This window comes from Amphiura filiformis, chromosome 11 (assembly GCF_039555335.1).
Source record: "Amphiura filiformis chromosome 11, Afil_fr2py, whole genome shotgun sequence".
Lineage (NCBI taxonomy): Eukaryota > Metazoa > Echinodermata > Ophiuroidea > Amphilepidida > Amphiuridae > Amphiura > Amphiura filiformis.
This window is the reverse complement of record NC_092638.1, coordinates 16,688,004-16,710,026: the sequence shown is the minus strand read 5'-3', so window position 1 is coordinate 16,710,026 and position 22,023 is coordinate 16,688,004. Positions and strand designations below refer to the sequence as shown.

Sequence of the window (22,023 nt, the reverse complement as noted above, 5' to 3'; positions counted from 1 at the left end):
CAAGAGTGTGTGTGTGGGGGGGGGGGGTGCATTTGCATGTGGATTCAAACTGTGGCGGTTTGCATACATCTTTGTATTTTCAGTAATTGGAGAGTAGTCTTGGGGAGTAGTGATCATCAATTCAAAATCCTGAGTGCATTGTCAGAATCTCACTAATAATCTGTAGAGATTGCGCCCATCTGCCAGTATATTATTAGTAAGCTGATGTCGTGAGGTAATTTACATTGTAATGTGATGGGAGGTAAGATGATCATCATTTATACTTTGGTATTATGCACATCCATAATGAGATGCTTGATGATGGAGATCACAGTGATTTATTATCCATCACAAACTATTGTATTTGGGTGTTTGCATGTTAACATGTATGTGTTTGTGTGGTGGTTAGGAGGAAGAGGGATATGTGGGGTGTTAAGGGGCCACATGCAGGTATGCAAGATGAACCAAGATTTATTTACAAAACTGAATTACTGCTGAATTCCTTTCATATTTTCAATGTACCAGCACCTTTGGGCTACACCCATTTATACCCTACATAATATCCTTATTTTTTGACAACTGACCCGCAAATTAGAATTTGATGTCTGTCATATTTTGTTTCCCTAAAACCGTTACAACTTTTAACCCTTCATTCCTGTTGAACAGTCCTTGTAAATAAAGGCCCCTATAATTCCTCATGTGTAAATTAAAAGAAGCATCTTGGATCATTACAGAAGCTGGAGCTCTCATAATCAAAACAGTATCTCCAAGCAATAAACATGTAGAAACACTTTACACTTTACAAGAACGCAATTTTTTTACTTTCAATCAACTGTTCCTACAATCACAGAAAAAACAAGCAAGAGTCCCAACACATTTTTTATGACTGTAGCTTTTGCATTTTGAGTCGGATGTGTAATGCAAAGAATTTGGATTTAATCTTGACTGCCACAAGAGGTGCCAATTGCTGTTAGCATTCCGGGTTAGCATTACATTGTATTACCTACATGTATCAGTATACTTGTACACAGTCAGATTCTTCTTGTAGAAATACTCAATGTGTACTGCTTCCCAGTGGCGTAACTAGGGTTGGTAGCACCCAGGGCAAGAAACAAAATTGTCTTAATTTTTACAAATTTTCCCAAAATTTTGGGAAAATTTTGACAATTTTGGCTAGATTGAGGAAAAATTGGGCTGTTTTCTGAAAAATTTGAGAAAATTTTGAAAAAAGGACCCATTCATATACCAAAATAGGCTTTGAAAAAGGGGTCATTGATATACCAGAAGGCTGAAAATGCTACCCATGTTTGCGGCCCCCGTATGGTCATTTGTACTGAGTACCCCCGGGACCCCCACCGAGAATATCTTGGATGCAGGGGTGTATTTTAAAAATAAGACATTATTAAATAGCAATCATGCTCATGCATGCTAAATGGTAGGTTCAATATTTTTTAAGTGAGACCGATTTGGCGCCTCCCCTAGTGGTAGCGCCCGGTTGCCCCCCCCAGTTACACCACTGCTGCTTCCCCTCATTAGTCTGAAAACCCAAAACTTAGTTCCTGTTATGATTGCTATCTCGTAATACATACACAATTCTATCTCAACAAACTCAACGCACCTAATTATTTGCGTTTGAAGGAGCATGGCTATGATGTTGCGGAGTTTGCACTCAACTGTTGAAACAAATAAAGCTGACACACAAGAGGAATGGTATGGGTTCTTCAAAGGAGATTCAAAGGCTTGATAAGGGATGGGTTATATTTGCCTAAGGCTGGGATATACTTGTACTCAGGTAGGCTCTCAGGTACCTACTTGTCCCTAAGGTCATTATTTATGTTTGCACGCCTTGCCCTATCAAAATTTAATTATATTTTGCTGGTAAAATGAAATCCCTTTAAATATTGAGATACCCCCATAGGAGATTGCTTGTGTACAAGTGTATAGATTACCTGTGTGTGCAATCCAGGCTGTATACCAAGTCTCCTTAGATTTCATGATAATGATGGAGATTGAGGTCTATGGGATATAATACTACTCAGTGGCCATGCCAACATATTGCTATAGAAGAGTGTTTAAAAATAAAGGCTGATTATTTTAAACAGACAAAATCACAAGCATTTTTATTTCAATACATAGGCCTACATCAAACCATAATAGACAGACTGATGGAGGGAGGGAGAGATCGACAGAGAGGATGGGAGGGAGAGGAAGGGGTTAGAGTGGGGGAGGAGAGTACGATGTAGATTGCGAGAGAGATGTTAGAAGAGAGAAAAAGAGACAGATGGCAAAAGTAAAAGGGAGAACAGGATAAACAGAGTGATATACAGTATGGGAATTAGGTTTGGTTTTCAATTTCTAGGAGTTTAGGACATCGAAAGTGAAATTTATTTTGCAAGCAAAATTACTTTATACAATCATGTATCCCTTTAATTTATGTAAACACAGCCAAAAAAGAAAGTCTCCAGTAGTTCCATCCCCATTTAATCAGAGGCTGATGAGTTTATGGAAAAATAATTTATATAATAGTTTTCTATACACTTTCCTTCAAAGGTTGATACCAAATTTGATATCAAAAGTTTAATCATCGTGAGCATAGAAACCGTTATTTCAAATTAAAGCAATTTTAAAAATGACATAGGAATTGTATCACGTAGCAGAGCTAGCGTGAGTGCCAAGAATTACGTCGCCTGAATAGACCGGCAGGTTAAAGGTTTACCCATGCATGTCAAAATGCAAATCAAATACCCGCTCTTTCAATTGTGCGCAGCAAGTGTGCAATGATTCCTGTACGGGTTGCTTCAGGCCACATAATAAGCTGATACCATGCATTGGATTTTATGCGTGGTCAATTAAGTAATTTGTAATTTTTAAAATTGCACGAATTTCCAAACAACGGCTCCTATGCTCATGATGATTAAACTTTTTATATCAAATTTGGTATCAACGTTTGAAAGAAAGTGTATAGAAAACTATTATATAAATTATTTTGCCATAAACTCATCAGACTCTGATTAAATGGGGATGGAACTACTGGAGACTTTCTTTTTTGGCTGTGTTTATACATTACATACACATCATAGCAATGATGACGGATCAATAATTCCAAAGGAAAAGCTAGGAAACCAATATCCCCTGTCCTACTTTATCAGGCAAAAAGAAAACCTCAGACAGAATTGAATCTTACTCTATAAACCACCTGCCTGGCCAAACACTGGACAACATGGACTTATGGGAATTAGCATATCAATTGATGTAAAACTTGATTCACTCAAGATCTATGAATCCAATGAAATATGAGAAATCCAATCAATTTACGCAAAAAGTCTCACATTTCTCTGACATAGATCTGTTACTACTATAGAAATAGTTAAAAACATTCAGACCACACTACAGTGGGAATTTCATCTGAAAGAACACAGCCTGACATATAGAGTGAGCTTTTTCTCCGTACACTGTGCGATGTACGCCAGCGTGTGCGACTCAAGCATTAGTAACGCTGAAGTGAATCCAACCATGCCAACACACTTGTGATTGGTTGGTATTGTATCCAAGGTCGTGCATTCACGTTGTTGTTTGAAATACGCGCTATAGAATACGATTGTGGTTGGATCAAGTACAGCTGTTGAAAGCTGTGTTCATTCAATTGGAATTCCTACTGTAATGGCATATTGATCGTGTAAAAATAATGTGGTGTACGTACCCAATGTAAATTTCTACAATACATGCAAAGATGAAGTGTCAGTCAAAATGCCTGAAACTGGTAACAATAGTGTGTAAATTTGGGTTTTAAGAAAATACCAAAACGGGCTGAAAATAAACAAAAGCATGTCTGTAGATATTTGGATTTTAAAAAAAAACTGAATTCAGCCTCAGGCAAAATCATTGAAAGTAGAACCTCTAGTATACTATACAGTAAGCCAAAAAATTAAGGTACCAGTTACGTTCACCCCCTGTATATCCTAAAGAACGGCAGATATGTCATAATTGGAACCAACAGCCAATAGCTGCATCTTTAAGCTCAAATTTAAGACCTCATTCGTTGACATTGTTCAAGAAATAAGGACTTGACAATCCAAAAACCCAAGGAAGATGCCAATTTAAAAGCTGCAGTTTGCCACATTGCATGCCCTATTGATTTGTACACAAAGCGTTCGTGAACAGGATAACTAGCGCTGTGCTTTCATTGATTAGCACGAAAAACTAGCGTTGTGCTTTCATTGATTAGAACACAAAAGTGCAACTTTTTATTTCGTATCATCTAAGGCTGGCATTTTCGGCGGGTAAACGGTACCCGCCGAGATTACATTACCGGGTAGGAAATACCCTCCCGGGTACCAAATTCAATTTTTTTTTTTTTTTTTTTTTTTTTTTTAAGTTTTTATTTTTTTTTTTTATATTTATTTTTTTTTTTTTTTTTTTTTTTTTGCAATTTGGATACCCGGTTACCCGCCCGAAAAATGCGCCGGGTACCCGGGTACAAAATTACCCGAAAATGCCAGGCCTAATATCATTATAAGGTTTTGGACTCCTGTTTCTTTAATTCTCAACCAATTTCAACAAATAAGGTCTTAAATCAGAGCTAAAGAGTACAGGCATCTGCTGCTTGTTTTAATTTTGACATAATGTATTTGTCTTTATTTAGGATATATACGGGGGTGAACACAACTGCTACCTTAATTCTTTTGCTTACTGTATGTCTGGTGAAAGGAAATGCACATTACACAGCCGTGACGTCAGTCACGCTGTGTTCTTTTTCTTACAGGATCTTCTTTCTTTCTTTCTGTCAACCATTACATTTGCTCTAGTTTTTTTTTGTTTTTGGTGTAATTTTAAAATAACATTTCAAACTACCATACTTGTGCAAAATTTCCAAAGAAAATCATTAAAAAATAAAAACCCAAAAAAAACATGGATTTACACCTATATGAATTGAATACAACCTACTGTGCAACTGTTTCAGGTTTATCACTTTTTTTTTTGCCTGTGCAATATGAAATAAAAGCTGACATAAAAAATTGAAAATGATAAAAACAATTAAAACAGTATATCATGGAGACAAGCAGATGATTAACCATGCCATTTTTATCTCAGACCTAAGGCCGGGTCAAAATCATGAAAATCTGGGCCCGGTTTTTTTTTTTTTTTTTTTTTTTCATTTTTTTTTTTTTTTTCAATTTTTTGTTTAACAAATGATTTTTTTTATCATACATGTACCCACAAGCCTATTCCCAGATCCATAACGTTCACTAAAAAGATTGTGCCCCAAGCCAGCACTTTAATTGGATAGTAGGACTGACTCATTGAATCCCAACAACATGGATGTTTAGGCCCTTCACAATTGATTTTGAGTTTCCTATTTCCCGCCCGCATCAAAAATTGAAAATTGCAAAATATTTGATTATTTAATTTTTCTCTGTCATTTTCTCTGTTAAATGACCTTTTTGTTACATTAATTTGCTACTTTCTTACTTTGTTCATGAATTCTGAACAAACAAATAACACATATTATTAATTAACAATATATAAAATCAACCATAATTGCAATATGATCTGCAGTGCCAAATGAAACTTTGTTCATGAATTCTGAACAAACAAATAACACATATTATTAATTATCAATATATAAAATCAACCATAATTGCAATATGATCTGCAGTGCCAAAATGTACCATGTAGGATGTTCATGTTGATATTGGGCTGTGACCACTTGTTTCAAAATGAAGAAAATAATAAGTAATAAATAAATAATAATTAAGTTACCTCATGCCTATTTTAAAATCTTTAATTTAAATAGTAAACTAAGAATTAATTGTGAAGGGCCTTAATATTAATATTTACTTCAATAAAATATTCAACATTGGGTAGAAAATACTATGCCTCTCTTCATTCATGTGACTGTGAAATAGTAGGTATCAAATGGTTGAGTTGCTAAAAAAAAAAAAAAAAAAAAATCCGGCCGGGTGTACTACCAGATTTTAGGCTTGGGAGGGCAACACAACAATTTTTTTTTTTTGGCCTAATACTACCGTATTGGTCCGAGTATAGTCCCACCCGTTTTTTATGTGAAAATTTTTCACAATTGGGGGGTGGGATTATACTCGAATTTCAAAATGCATTCAAATTCAATGCATTTTGAAATCATTAATAGAGTATGACATGAATACAATTTTTTTTTTTTTTTAGGTCAACCATGAATGATCCTAGCATCTAGGTCTAGGTCCAGGGACACTCCAAAACCGAAAAAAAAAAAAAAAAAACTTTTTTTTTTTTTTACAATTTCTGAAATTTTTTTGAAAAATGGGGGTGGGATTATACTCGAACATGGGACTATACTCGGACCAATACGGTAATTATTTTTATGACCAATGGTCACATATATTAAGTTGGTACCCCCAAAAAGGTGGATTTGTCACATTTTCGGTGACATGTGTTGAATGTTTCCCTCGTAAAAAATGTTTTAAGCATAGCAGGGATGCACATTTGGGCTTAAATGAGAGCCTATTTATTTATCTAAAAGTACCACAAACAAAAAAATAGATCCTGTACACCAATTAATTACAGCAGCTAATTAACTCTAATTAGTCAGGGGTGGATGTGGTGGGTGTGAGGGTGGTGGGTGTGAGGGTATGCACATTTCCTATGGGTGACTGTGCGTGTTACAAGTTTTTTCTTTGTAAAATGTTTTAAGGCATAACAGGAATTCAAACAAAAACTTAAATGGAAGAATATTAATTTCTTCAAAAGAATCACAACCATTTCCATTAATCAGGGGCTTTAATTAATTATAGCTGTCACTTAATTACTCCTAATTAGTCAAAGAATGGAAGAAACTATGCAATTGTACCGTATGCAAGCTTGATCTATTCTACAGTGCTGTTACTTTGACTCAAAATAGAGATGAGTTGATTGAGTTCTTGTTGTCCAATGCTGATCATACAGATATACTCTGTAGTATAATTCCTTATACTTTATAGTGAAAGATTTTCATGAAGTCAAAAGTACATAAATACATTGTACACATTCTTATATTAGTAGATGTATGTCGCAACCACTTTTGCCAATTATCATCACCCTGTATGAAACATTGATAGCATTGTTAGATGGTGAAAGTGATTCAACAATTGCATGTAGTACATGTCATGTACATATGAATATGCATTCTTGATTCTCTGTCTTTAGGTACATGTAAAGTGTACTTGAACATTGCTGTCATGCTTTGTACATATAGGCCATAACATGCAAGCTATATTTAGTCAGTAAATGTATAATTTTGACACACCCTATAATGTTCTATTCATTTGTAATACACATGAAATCTGTGGAATTGACTTGAATACTATAAGCAATGCAAATATACCAAGAATTCAAGTGGTAGATTTAACTGTCAACATTTCTGCTGGGAATTTGGCCACTCAAGAATAGCATTTCACACAGTATATGGTAAAATTTGGCACACCCTGTATAATAAGCAATCATTTTATCAGAGTTCCATGTCATATGAGCACATTCTGTTTTCAAACTATCATAATGCAGCATCAAAACTGAGATTTTAGTCAGTAATCTTAGGATATTGAGCTACTTCAGTGGGATTATATTATCATATAATATATTATGTTCGCTTTTTTGCACACTCTGTATAGTGATCGTACAGATAATCAATTGATACAAATGTTGTATTTTTAGAAAGGGCAAACTGTGTACTTTCTTAAAATAAAAATGAATTTCAGTTACTACATACTGGGAAATGATGAGATTGGCATAATACTATTCAACTTTTTGTGTGAAATTATTTTGTTACACCCTATATTACCTATCGATCACCCTGTATATTCAAATGCTAACTTATGTATTGGCAATCCTTGAAACATAAGCTTTCCAGAAATGTATGGGTTTACATACTTTTCTTGAACTGCATTTGAGATATAACCAAAAAGGTGCAAAAGGAGGTGATTTCAACTAAATTTCCAAATGTGCACCAATGGGGTACCAACTTAAAAAATGTGACCCAATGTCATTTGTTGTTGTTGTAGCTTTTCACCCTCAGCGGCGGTGCTATGGGGGGGGGGGGCACGGTAACTTCGAGGTTTTTTTAATATAGGTAGCCTTAAATATAATTATATAAATATATGTATTGTGACTACATTGTTTAAATTCTACAATTGAATGAAAATAAAAAATAATGAAAAAAACTGAGTGAGTTTGGAATTTGAGCACTCCAGCCAGCGATAGACTTCCAATTCAATATAAACAGGCATTTTCATTGAAATCCATACACCCCATTTGGAAGACACACGGAGTGTGAATTTCACATACATGTAGAGTTACCTGAATGGGTTACTCCATTTCAAATATACACCCCCTGTATGGGAGATTGAAATCATGTCTTCCAAAAGGGGTGTATGGATTTCAACTGGAATAGCCTAATGACTGTATATACTTGACCTGTGAGCTGAAAATTACTGTACCTACATGTAGTTCACTTTCCCCAATTCATTAAATTACCGGATGCCCTTTTATATATGAAATCCATTGATTTTCTTAGCATCTTTTCAAGTGTGATTGTCATAGTAACTGAAGAGGTCAATGATGACATTTTGTTGCTGGTAATAGACAATCAGGGTTGTCAGTCACTCTATGATGACATTAAATTAGCATGGTTCTGCTTTTGGTAAATGTTCATATTCAGGCCTGTAGTCAAGTTTAATTTTGGGCAGTGGCAGCGCCAGGAATTTGTTTGGGGGGGCATGGGGTGAAAAGTGAATTTCGGGGTGGGGGGGGTGGGGTCAACAAATTATCGCATAAAATCAAAAACGGTTGTACATCAGAAATGTTTTCAAGAAATCTATCTCCATATTGTTTCATATCAGTGAAAACATTGTTCATTTCTGTCAACAATGATACCTCATTTGTAACGATAACTTATTCCACGGCTGAGTAACTTTCTTTGAAAGACAGAGAGGTCTCAAAGAAAATGTGCCAAACTGACCATTGTCTGCGCTCATATCATGAATGAATAATTGGGTTAATGCACAAATAAAAAGTTTTGAATGAAAAGTGATTAAAAGGTCTACAGAAGAATTCAAATGGATCAACGCAAGTCAATCTCTCTTGCTGGTCACTTCTTCATAGTGGTCTTTGCAGTTGAAGTATTGGTCAGCTTGAGGCTGGCATACCTCAGAATCAAGTTGCGGCAGCTTTAGGAGTTTCCCGCGGTATGATCTCCAAGCTAAAAGCCAAGTTTTGTCATACCGGAGATGTCAAATACAGACCCAGAAGTGGCCGCCCAAGAAAAAACAACGGCTGCAAAAAGTTTTCCAGAAGGGGTGTATGGATTTCAACTGGAATACATGTAGCCTAATAACTGTATATACTTGACCTGTGAGCTGAAGATTACTGTACCTACATGTAGTTCACTTTCACCAATTCATCAAATTACCGGATGCCCTTTTATATATGAAATCCATTGATTTTCTTAGCATCTTTTCAAGTGTGATTGTCATAGTAACTGAAGAGGTCACTGATGACATTTTGTTGCTGGTAATAGACAATCAGGGTTGACAGTCACTCTACATGTATGATGACATTAGAAATTTAGCACGGTTGCATGTGCTTTTGGAAAATGTTCATATTCAGGCCTGTAGTCAAGTTTAATTTTGGGCAGTGGCGGTGCCAGGAATTTTTTTTTGGGGGGGGGGGGGGGGGGCATGGGGGCCGTGGGGAAAAGTGAATTTGGGGGGGCAAAATCAACATATTTTGCGCAAAAATCACAATTTTGGGTTTTACTGGGGAAACAGGGGTGAAGAGTTCTGACTGGGGGATGCCCCTCCATGGTGCTGCCACTGATTTGGGGGTCTGCATGGGGGGAAAAGGGGACCTTTTTTTAGATTGGCATGGGGGACTTAAGCTTTATTCATTTTTCTAGCACAAAATACTTGATGTTTTTGGGTTCTAGACCAAATCACTGGTTCTAGGCCAGTTTGCTGGTCATTAGCACCGAGTACTGGCTGTGGCTGACCGGTGCTGATCGGCGTGGTAACATGTAAACAATACCATGCACGTGTAAACAATACCATGCACATACAATGTATGTATAATTATTTTCCATGTCTTTACACAGCCGTGACGTTAGTCACGGCTGTGTCTTTTTTCTTACAGGTTCTTTCTTTCTTTCTTTCTTCTTCTCTTTCTTCTGTCAACCATTACATTTGCTCTAGCACTCACATGCTTACATCGATTTTGACCTAACTCACAATGATCATTGACCATGCCCCTACATGTCACATGAAACTCGTGGGGTCAAAGGTCACACAGAGGTCATAGGGGTCAAAAACGTGATTTTAACTAAAAATGCATCTTCTCCCACAGCTTATGTAGGACAGTGACGCCACTTGCACACATGCATTGTTATTACCCAGTGTCTATGTGGTGTACACAGATTTGGGGTCAAAGGTCATTAAGGGTCACTTCCGGTATAAAACGAAAAACCTTCACAAATTTTTATTAGCTAAGTAAAACATAGCACAGTAACGGTATGTTCACATATGATCTGCAGTCACCCAATGTATATGTGGTATTTTTTTTATTTGGGGTCAAAGCTCATTAAGGGGTCACTTCCGGTATAAAAAGAAATACCTTTAAAATGCATCTTCTTCAACAAATTATGTGGGACAGAGACGCCACTTGCACACATGCATTGTTATTACCCAGTGTATATGGGGTGTACACAGATTTGGGGTCAAAGGTCATTAAGGGGTCACTTCCGTATAAAACGAAATACTTTCAAAAATTTTATTAGCTAAGTAAAACATGGGACAGTAACGGTATGTTCACACATGATCTGCAGTCACCCAATGTATATGTGGTATTTTTTTATTTGGGGTCAAATCCCATTAAGGGGTCACTTCCGGTATAAAACGAAATACCTTTAAAATGCATCTTCTTCCACAGATTCTGTAGGACAATGACGCCACTTGTACACATGCATTGTTATTACCCAGTGTCTATGGGATGTACACAGATTTGGGGTCAAAGGTCATTAAGGGGTCACTTCCGGTATAAAACGAAAAACTTTCAAACATTTTTATTTGCTAAGAAAAACATAGGACAGTAACGGTATGTTTACACATTAATTGTGGTTACCCAATTCATATGTGTTATTTTTTTATTTGGTGTCAAATGTCATTAAGGGGTCACTTCCGGTCTGAGACGAAAAACCTTCAAAATGCCCCTTCTGCCACAAGTAACATGGCAAAGTGATGCCACGTGCACACATGCGTTGACATTAGCCAACGTCTATGGGCGCTTTCATATATTTTGGGGTCAAAGGTCATTAAGGGGTAACAACACGGCTGTGTTCGTGGTCTTAGACCACAGCTAAGTCTAGTTTCTATTTCTTTGGAAAGAAGTGGTGGTGCCACAGGGGTTGGAAATAAAAAGGGAGTCTGCAACCCAAGTTAATTTTTTTATGACTTCCCCTACCTTTGGTTGAAAGCATTATGACTCCACCCCCCCCCCCACACACACACACACAGACGAGACTTAAACAAAAAATTATTCAAAAACGTTTATGACCCAAGAAAATATGACTCTCCATGTTTATTTGGGATCCCCTCTTCCAAAGAAAATGACAGCCCCTTAAAACTTAGACTACCCCGTAGTCCACTTGCCCATTGTGCATACTCTGGATATTGTATTTAAGCTTAAAACTCTGATTTAATTAATTTGTGCACAATTGATAGATTTTCACATCTGTTCTTTTCAGTCACCCTACTCCCTCTGTTTGTTAGCTTCCCAAGTGGACTACTGACTTTGGATTGCGGTCAGAGATGCTTAACACGGCTGTCTATGAGCTTCTATGGATGAGATTGTCGGAAATCTGGCCTACTAAAATTGGCCATGATGTAATGCATCTTTAAATGGATCTGGCTTGTGATTGGTCGCCCGATCTCGTTATGGTTTAAATCCTCCGGTACCTGTCATTACCATTAATAACTACATGGTACACAAGTATGTGGCCTACCCCGCCTTTGTGTTGTGTAATTGCATGAACGCGTCAATAAGTGCATGAACGCGTCTTGTATTTGCTTGCGGTTAAATTTGATTGATAAACAAGTATATGATTGACAGTGTGAGTGTTAGGGACTTTGCCCGCTCAAAATCCCGTTTAAAATTGAAAGTCCATAGTCTACTTAAAACTTTGTTTTAAATGATCTGAAGCTGTTCAATTATGGAAAAAAGTCTGCCTTTACATTGAACAGTTCGCATTCCAGTTCCTAAAATGACACATAGCCTCTTAAACTCACACTAACATTTTAAAATAACAACTAATTTCATTCCACTCTGATCCGATCCAAAAAAGAGCTGTTGCTCTCACAGAATTTTTGCCAGTGAGTCCCCAGGGAGGAAACCATCAAGACTTGCGCTGCAATTTCATACATCAGTTGGATTTTTACTGTGGAATCCTTCCTGAAATTATGATTAAAAATTTAGTAGTGTACTCACGTAGATGACGTTCTTGTCCTCCTGGTCACTATAGGACTTGGTATTAAGAAGGTACCCATGTGCATATTGGCATGGTCTACCGGCGATGGCTTGTCTTTCACTGGTGATATTGATGGAGATGCCATGATGGAAACCAGATCTATAGACTGTGGTGTCAGTGTAACCTGTATGGAAAGAAGAAAGGAAATAATCTTTGTGTCACATTTTCTCATGCTTCTGGGAGATTTTTCACCTTACCTTCCCTAAATAGAATGGTGGGAATATTTGTTGATGAAATATGACCAAATTATATAAATGCAAAATTGTAATTTACTTCTGGCCGTGTGTCTTGAAGTGGTGTTCCTTTGCGTTTTGTTAGTAAATTTCTAGGATCGCGCACCATTTTGCATTGAAACATTCATAACTTCCAAATTATAGGTCCTATCATAGCAAAAGTAAACATTTTCTGAATGGAGAAAGTCCAATCTTTCCTAAAATGGCATCTAATTTTCAGTAGGGTAAGTCTAAATCAGGTAAAAATCCAAATATGCATGAAAAAGTTGTCAAAAAGTAGCACCTCCTTAAAAACATGTAACATCCAAACCATAGCACCTATCTAAAAACAACCTTATTGGTGCAAAGTATAGGCAATAGCCCACCCAAAAATGTATACTTTAATAGGGTTACCCCTACTGTACTTGATGTACTTTTTTGATACACGGAATGACACGTTACAAATTTTTCCATCAAAATTTGAGGAAAATACAAAAATAATACTTGAATTGCTAAAAGAGCCTCTTTATACTAAAATCTTAGTGTATTCTTAAAAACATTAATACATTTGTAAAGTGCAAGCAACAACCATCCTAAAAATGTTTACTTTGATAAGGTTACACCTAAATAGGGTACTTTCTGTGGTGTGATGTCACAGTACACCGAAACATGCCGACATAAAAGACGTAAATTTTGTTCAGTTTAAAAAAATGAAAAGAACTAATCTCTTGTGTTGACTTCAAACATGTAAAAACTACAGGTATCATGGGTATTAACCACAAGTTTACACTTCAGATTCTTTCTAGCAATACTTTCGGGCTCTATTGCATATACTATCCAGAGAGGTTGCATGTTTCGGGCTCTGTGTTGTTTTTATCCAGAGAGGTTGCGTCACACTCATCAACCAAGCCCTACCTAATTCACCTGAATTTTTATTAACTCTTGACACTCTTTAATAGCTCACATGCAGTGAGCAATTATAAAAAAACAACCCTGAGATGGTTGTCTTCAGATTTTGGTGTCCCAAGATCCATGTTAATTTAAAATAAATAAATAAATAAATAAATAAATAAATAAATAAATAAATAAATAAATAAATAAATAAATAAATAAATAAATAAATAAATTAATTAATTAAAATTAATTAATTAATTAAAATTAATTAATTAATTAAAATTAATTAATTAATTAAAATTAATTAATTAAAATTAATTAATTAAAATTAATTAATTAATTAAAATTAATTAATTAATTAAAATCAATTAATCAATTAAAATTAATTAATTAAAATTAATTAAAATTAATTAAAATTAATTAAAATTAATTAATTAATTAAAATTAATTAATTAATTAAAATTAATTAATTAATTAAAATTAATTAATTAATTAAAATTAATTAATTAATTAAAATTAATTAATTAATTAAAATTAATTAATTAATTAAAATTAATTAATTAATTAAAATTAATTAATTACAAAACAAATAGATCTTTAGTATAAAAGTAGAGATTTTTAAGATTTCATTCATTGTTGTAATGTCGAAAACCATGATGAACTGATGAATGCTTGTTTCTCCCATATACTTTACATGGTACCGTATCCCAATTTTGCACCACCCGGCATCTTCGTTTACTTAATTAATTAAATCTTATTTATTTCAAATCTCAGAACATCAAATTTGGTACCAAATTAAAGAGTACATTCTAGGCCTTTAGGCAGTATCTTATTTAAAGACTTTATTCATTGTTGTAATATAGAAAAACCTTGATGAGCAGAGTGCTCATTTCTCCCATAGACTTTACATGGTGCCGTATCCCAATTCCGTATCCCAATTGCACCACCCTGCGTCTTCGTAAAATTACTTACAACTTTTTAATTAAAAACCTCAGAATATTATGTTTGGTATCAAATTAAGGAGTATACTATAGGCTTTAAAATGAATGCAAATTTGATGGCATTAGAAATGATTAAAGGGGGGTAACCCTATTGGTTTTGGATATGGATTGTCTTTAAAATTACATAATAATATCAAATATCGCCTCCATCCTTTATGCTGCTTTGTGAAAAAACGAGAGCATTTTCAGCGTAAATGTGAATAAATAGCCAAATTTGCAATCCAATACCTTGGTATACGTGAATTGCATTCTGGGCAGGCAATGACGAATGCTGACATGCTGTACAATGCCCGGCCCGTATTGAACGGAAAATGTTTTTTTTTTTTCGTACCGTTTTTTAGAAAAAAGGAAACAAAATATATTTCCCCTTGCAATATGTACATTTCAAATGAATATAAAAAAAGTTTGGGTAAAATGGAGAGGAAAAAAACCTTCCGATACCGGGTTTTGAACCGGGTACCTCTCGGGTAAAAACAAACGCGCTAGTCAATTGAGCTATTTAGCACACCACGATAACCGTTGCCGCTTTTCATAACTATATACGGCGCACCGCTCTCCTCAGCAGATAGTGTGGTTCGCTTTTTTCACAGAATGTGTATGACGCGAAACCAAAGTAGCTGTTGCGGTGACTGATATTTCGTTCATCATTCCCTCCCAGAAATCCAAAGTATTTACCATTGTTTACAAACTGGTAACCTGTAAAACCGCTGTGATTCATGATTTCTCCGAAATACATCGACTTGGAGCGTCAAATTTCAGGATAGTAATGAGAAAAATAGTATCTATTATGTGATACCAAAACCTCATCAACAATGAAAAAAATCGGGGATGATGCTGTCGATCGGGTTACGGACCTTTAAAGGTGCTTGCTTATTACAAATAAGTCATTTTTAACTAAAATATGAAACAACACCACCCTATTGAGAACACCAGTTCACGACGCACGGCCTTCTACTTTGACCAAAAATACCGCATGAGTTTGCATGGGCGCGGCCATCTTAGATTTCCATTATCTTATAGGACAACTGGGCAACTTATTTTCCTTTGAAAAATAACATTTTCTCACAACACTCCGAAATAATGTTTTTTAAAAATGTAAAACTTATATACCGTATTCATTCCAATAGCCCAGGGTGCTTTACAAAGTCATTTTGGGTGGGCGCTTATTTTATACCTGGTTTACCTAATTTTTTTGTGAAGGCCGTTTATTAGAGACAAATTTACCATAGATGTTAATAATAGGGTCCCGAGACATTCTAGTTAGCTTTTCTGATGCAGTAAATGTATTGCAAGTTTACACAGGACTTCAAATCCTAAGCTATTTCACTGTATCAATGGCTGGCTGCCTAAGCCCTTGATGCACCCCTACCTTGTGCATGCAATTATTAGACTCTCATTTTGAGGGTTGTTAATGTTGTTCACCAAATGGCTTCATTTTGAAGAAAAAAAATCCAACTTCTCAGGGGGCACACTCTGGGGTACATCCCCCTCGGACAATGCCTGCAAATCTATTAGATCCTCATTTTATTAAAAGGTATATTAAGGTTACACGAAGAAACGTATAAAAAACGTATAAAAGACGTATAAAGTTGTTCTCTAAAACAGAGTTTTCTCAGTAATCAAATATCGCAGCGAGTGAAATGTTGGTGCATTGGATGTAGCTTAACATTTTTTCGTGTGTTATACAAATTTTTAGAATAAGTTTGAAAATCCTTCGTTTAAAGCATTTTTACGCACCATGTTCACAAGAACAAAAACATGTTCCATGACGTTTTTTTCAAATCTACGCCGAGTGATTGTTTTCTTCTTTTTCGTATTGTACTACAAATCGATCAAAGAAATAATGTTGCCATGGGGAAGAACCAAATACAGTACCGAATAAATTTTAAAAGCCCGTTTTTTGGGGGAAATTTTGGAGAATTTGCTTGAGAAAAAGCTGGTTTGTGAAATTATCGATATCTTGATTACGGGACGTTAATTTAGACATCTGAATACCTACATTATTTCTCAACATTCTGCCAATTGCTATTCCATTTGATTTTTACTCCAAATTGAAGCTAGTTTTTGCAAAAACGAGGTTTTTTTCCATCGGGTTCGTCCAAAATTTCAGCGCCGACATGCGTGTTTATTCTAAGAGCCATTATGCGGACGCAATTGTAATCACGCCATTGCGCCAAATTATAATTATATATCCCCTTCCAGGACAATTAATTGTGTAAGCTGATGTGTGGCGAGCGGATAGAGCGTTGGACTTTGAATCTATTATAATTAATTTTTGTGGGTTCGAGTCCCCGTGTGGCTGAAAGTTCGGTTTTTTCCTCTTTTCTCATTTTTATGCCTCCACCGGAGGTATTATGTTTCCTGGTTGTCCGTCCGTCCGTCCATCTGTCCGTCCGTCCATCTGTCCGTCCGTCCGTCCGTCCGAGCTTGCGGGTGCAATATCTCGTAACTGGTAAGATGTACAGTGATGCAATTTGGTGGGGGATGGTCGTTAGCGGTCTTCAAATTCCAGTAGGTTTGGTTAGTGGGTCAAGGTCACCCAAGGTCATCTAGGGTCATCTGAGGTCAAATTAGCAAAAACCGTCAGTATGGGCATGAACCTTGGTGTACAGTGATGCAATTTGGTGGGGGGATGGTCGTTGGCGGTCTTCAAATTCCAGTAGGTTTGGTTAGTGGGTCAAGGTCACCCAAGGTCATCTAGGGTCATCTGAGGTCAAATTAGCAAAAAACCGTCATATGGGCATTAACCTTGGTGGGTACTGTAAACATTTAGAACAAAATTTTTTGAAGGTCATTTTGGGGTCATCTGGGGTCACACAGAGGTCATCTGAGGTCAAATAACTTAAAACTGTCGTATGGGCATGAAACTTGGTGGGTACAGTCAACATTTAGAGTCAAATTCTTGGACGGTCATTTTGGGGTCATCCGGGGTCACCCAGGGGTCATCTGAGGTCAAATAACTTAAAACTGTCGTATGGGCATAAAACTTGGTGGATACAGTCAACATTTAAAGTTAAATTTTTGGATGGACATTTTTGGGGTCATCTGGGTTCACACAGGGGTCATCTGAGTCAAATTACTAAAAACCGTTGTATGGGCATGACACTTGGTTGGGTACATTCAACATAATACGCCTCAAGGTGGAGGCATTGCGGCCGACGCTTTGCGTCGAGAACCGCGCAAGCCGAGAACCGCTCTAGTTACTTCTGTTCTTCCCTCTTTTTCTCCTTTTCTTTTTCATTTCTTTTTTTTTTCTTTCTTTCTTTCTTTCTTTTTTTTATTCACTATTTCTTTATTCTTTCTTGCTCCTTTCTTTTTTAGTTTTTGTATAGGCCTATATCAGTGATTTGATTGATTCGCTGACTACAGTGATTGATTGTTTTTCACTTTATATAATTCACAAATTTGTAGGCCTGCTAAGTCTGTCTTGTTGAATATTCCCAAATTCAATTTACAAATAATTGCTTTGTGATGTTGTTGTTGATGTTATTTATTTATTTCATCAAAGATATCAAGGCTCTATAAATTTAATATCAACACATTTTCTAGACGGTGGTGTATCTTCATGGGGCGGGCATAGGGGCCAGAGGAAGTGCCCCCAATCGATTTTAAAATTTATAACATCCTCATGAAAATTGCCGAAAATGGCTTCTGCCCCCCCCCCCACCCCGCCGCATCACGAGCTCCGGGCACGAGCTGAGCAGCTCTGAGCCAAGTTTCATGTCTTGACCGTGGATCGATATTCTATTATGATTATTAAAGTAGGCTTATACTTCCCGGTACGCTTGTTCATTTTCTGCATGGCTGTTTCTGTTATGAACTTACGCCCCTCTGAAATCAAGCGCATGAAAAACCTTTCGGCTAACCTTAAGGCTGGCATTTTCGAGCGGGCTCGCGGGTACCCGCCCGAGATTACATTACCTGGGCAGGAAATACCCTGCCCGGGTGCCCGAAAAAATAAAAAAAAAACCTAAATGCTAGGATTATTCATGGTTGACCTTAAAAAAATAAAAAAATTGCACGATGTTTTGTGTTTTTAATATGAAATTGATCATTTGTATTCATGTCATACTCTATCAATGTGGTCCCGGAAGCTGTTCCGTGTCAGTGCATTTTACTGTTGTGTCAGTTGGACAACTGCTTGGTTACTGACATGTGTTTAGAGTAGAGTATTGAAGTTACCCTGTGTGTAATTTTTCTTCATGTACAGACGAATAATTGGAACCCAACAAAAGAAATCTGTTGGGATGTGACTGTTGGTCCAGGAAGGTGTTCCATGTCAGTGCATTTTGCTGTTGTGTCAGTTGGACAACTGCTTGGTTACTGACATGTGTTTAGAGAAGAGTATTGAAGTAATCCTGTGTGCAATTTTTGTTCATTTAAATGGAGAGGATTTTAAGATATGACCTTGTGAAAAATTATAAGTTTCTTTTTGAGGCCAGTTTATATCGTTTCTAAATTAATTGCAACATTCTGTTGGGAATGGTAAGATGAAAATTCTACCTGAAAACAAGAGATAATTGAGGCTATATGAATTCGGAAACTTTGACAGGGATTACAGTGCATTTTAAGCTTCTAAATTTTTTTATTTTTTTTGATTCGCGAAATTAAAGGGGCATTTTGTGATCCACAGCCTCATCCCCCCACTTTCCCAAAAAAAGTTGAGATTTTTACACCACTGGATACCTCTGGCTACATAATATTTATGTACCAAATATTTCTTGCAGATTAATTCGTTTAGCAAAAATATCGCCAAATTTGAATTTCGTTCTGGTGCACCAGAATGACATTACAACACATTGTCTATGGAGCCCGGTACCCCAGGTCAACATAAAAAGTGGTAACCATGTGTGTTCTAAATTTCGCGGAAATGGGGTATTTTGTTGACTGAAATCGCGGACCGCGAAAACGAAAAAAAAGAGGATATTCTGAGAATTGTCTACGAAAAAAAAAAAAAAAAGGGGTATTTCACAGGTTTGTTCGATCGATGTCTTCAGCCCGAGTCTTCAGCCTCCATCCTCTGACATAATATGATGCTAGATCTGGCATGTGGCAACTCTTAATTGACCTGAGTGAGCTTGGAAAACCAAGCTTCAGTTGTAGACTGCAGCTTCATAATCTGTTAAATCTGCCTGAGACTCAGGTTAATAATGTTCCTGGATCATTACATGTTTGGGATTTTAAAACAGTTTTGTGGACAGTACTTTCCCTGAATTTATTATAGAAGATATTTTAATATTTTATGTACATAATATGAACATGCATGATGTTCCTAGATAATGTAGAAGCTGTACATGCACGATGATCTCCCAGAGGTGTCTGAACTGGGATAACCTGGATGGGAACCTGGACTGATACCACAAAATTGTACATTTGAATTTCTACTATCTGTTTCTGTATGTGTTTAAAATATATCTGATCTGAGTATCCAACCCATAGTGTTGTGCAGCCTGAGGTCTTGTGTCAAAACTTATACCACAATACTTTATTAAGGAACCTCTGTACACAAAACTTCGAGGGATTGTTCCTCTTTGGTTCATTTTCAATTAAAATCAGTATACAGGCATTGTAATTACCCCAGTTAATAACACAGGATCATCTGGGAGTACAACAGACACAAAGTAATGTTCATACTTGCACATTTTGTACTTACATGTAATATATTAAAATATTTGGAGTCATTGAAAAGGGGTGTCTGGAAATCTTCTCATTGAAAACCTTGAAAAAGGGGTATTTTTACCCTGATTTTGTCAGTGATTTGGCAAAAAAAGGGGGGTAAAATCAATGAAAAATCAGTGAAAAGGGGGGTTTTGAAAAAAGGAAGAACACACATGGTTACCACTTTTTATGTTGACCTGGGGTACCGGGCTATGGAGCAGTGTAATACACATAATCATGCATAACTCGCATAAGCGCAAAATCGAATCAACTGAAATTTTGGAAATAAGCTTTTTTCGTGGATATCTACTGAAAAATGTCATAAAAAGAGGATGCTAGGATCACAAAATCCTCCTTTAAAATGCCACGAAAATGTGGCTTATTGGAGATCTGCGAAATAAAGTTGCTGCGAAATAAAGTTGCCGCGAAATTAAAGTGTTTTACGCTATGTGCGAAGTGATAAATTGTGTTCATGTTACTCTATCAATTATTTCAAAATGCATTGAATTTTATCCATTGAAATCATTTAAAATAAATAATATAACATGAACACAAATTAAAAACACAAACACCCCTATTTTTTAGATTCCGAGGCGAGGACACACATAAATTTGCAATTTTGACCCTATTTCAACATTTTAAGGATGAGGCTTTTATGAATTTTTTTTTTTCAGTTATAGGACATCACAGAATTCAAGTAGTACCCCTTGCAAATCATACATAGTGGTGGTTGTTGAAATACAAATATTTCTATGACACCCTGTATAATATGTAGGCCTACATGTACAGTGCTAACCTGTTTGATGTTCATGACAACTGGACACAGATGGATACACACATATTTCTAATCTAATGTGAATGTTCATTTTTAAAAATAACCGATCTGTTGCAGATCTGGTGCATGAAATATGTACATACAAAATGTATACATTGAAACACTGTTATGAATGACAAATTCTGTAAGACAAAAACTGACTGGAAATAATAATTTAAAAAAGTCCACAGGCTTAATATTTTCACGCACTTCAAAATATTCAAATCAGATTTGGCCAGCTATCCACGGGATCGGGAGAATATAATAAGAACCCTTTTTTTTCAATTTTGCGGACATCTGTGCGATAAAACACCCCTATTAAGTATTTTTCCAATTTTGCGGACAAGCCCTAAAAATGCCCCCTTTTTCCGCAATTTTAGTAACAATCATGCGGTCAGTATTGCAAGTTGAGTGACCCCAGTACCCCACTGGGAGTTTAATTTCCATTTGGGCTCATTTACTCAGCCATGAAGTCATATTCATCTTTCATTTTCACACAACACAAGTATTAATTTAGTAGTACCGATATAAACATGATATTAAAAGTATTATAGGATTATGCACTTTCAGTTTCCCACGCGTTTGAATGGGAATTGGATTGCGTACTTTCTCAATGTTTAGTGAGCATATTTCTCCAATATTTTAAGAAGTTGACGTCGAATTTTCTATCTTAATACTAATTATGGCGTGTCTGTCCTCTGTCCATGGCCTGCTCGCGTCTGCGTGGCTTCGCTAACGCGTGCTTTCATGATGCGTATAACACGAAGCGCCTTGGTGCGTATCAGCGTGTCTGTGATGCGCTATCGCGTAGTGATGCGGAGTGCCGGCGGCGCAAAGTCGAGCATCGGAAAGTATTACAGTGACTAACAGGTGCATCTCATCGGACCAATAGGCCTATTTTAAAGACATGATTAACATACCCGT

The 22,023-nt window shown here is 36.3% G+C and overlaps 1 protein-coding gene across 2 annotated transcripts in view; it reads right to left on the bottom strand.

The window, feature by feature from the left end:
* The window catches only part of LOC140164444 (cold shock domain-containing protein CG9705-like), a 40,408-nt gene that overhangs the window by 17,541 nt on the left and 844 nt on the right, over positions 1–22,023 (bottom strand). For both annotated transcript variants that reach the window (XR_011860528.1, XM_072187726.1), the window contains exon 2: positions 12,481–12,644. Coding sequence is in view for 1 of the 2 variants with exons in the window: in XM_072187726.1 (XP_072043827.1) it covers positions 12,481–12,605 (125 nt within the window). In the remaining variant the exon portion in view is untranslated. The remainder of the gene's footprint in view (positions 1–12,480; positions 12,645–22,023) is intronic.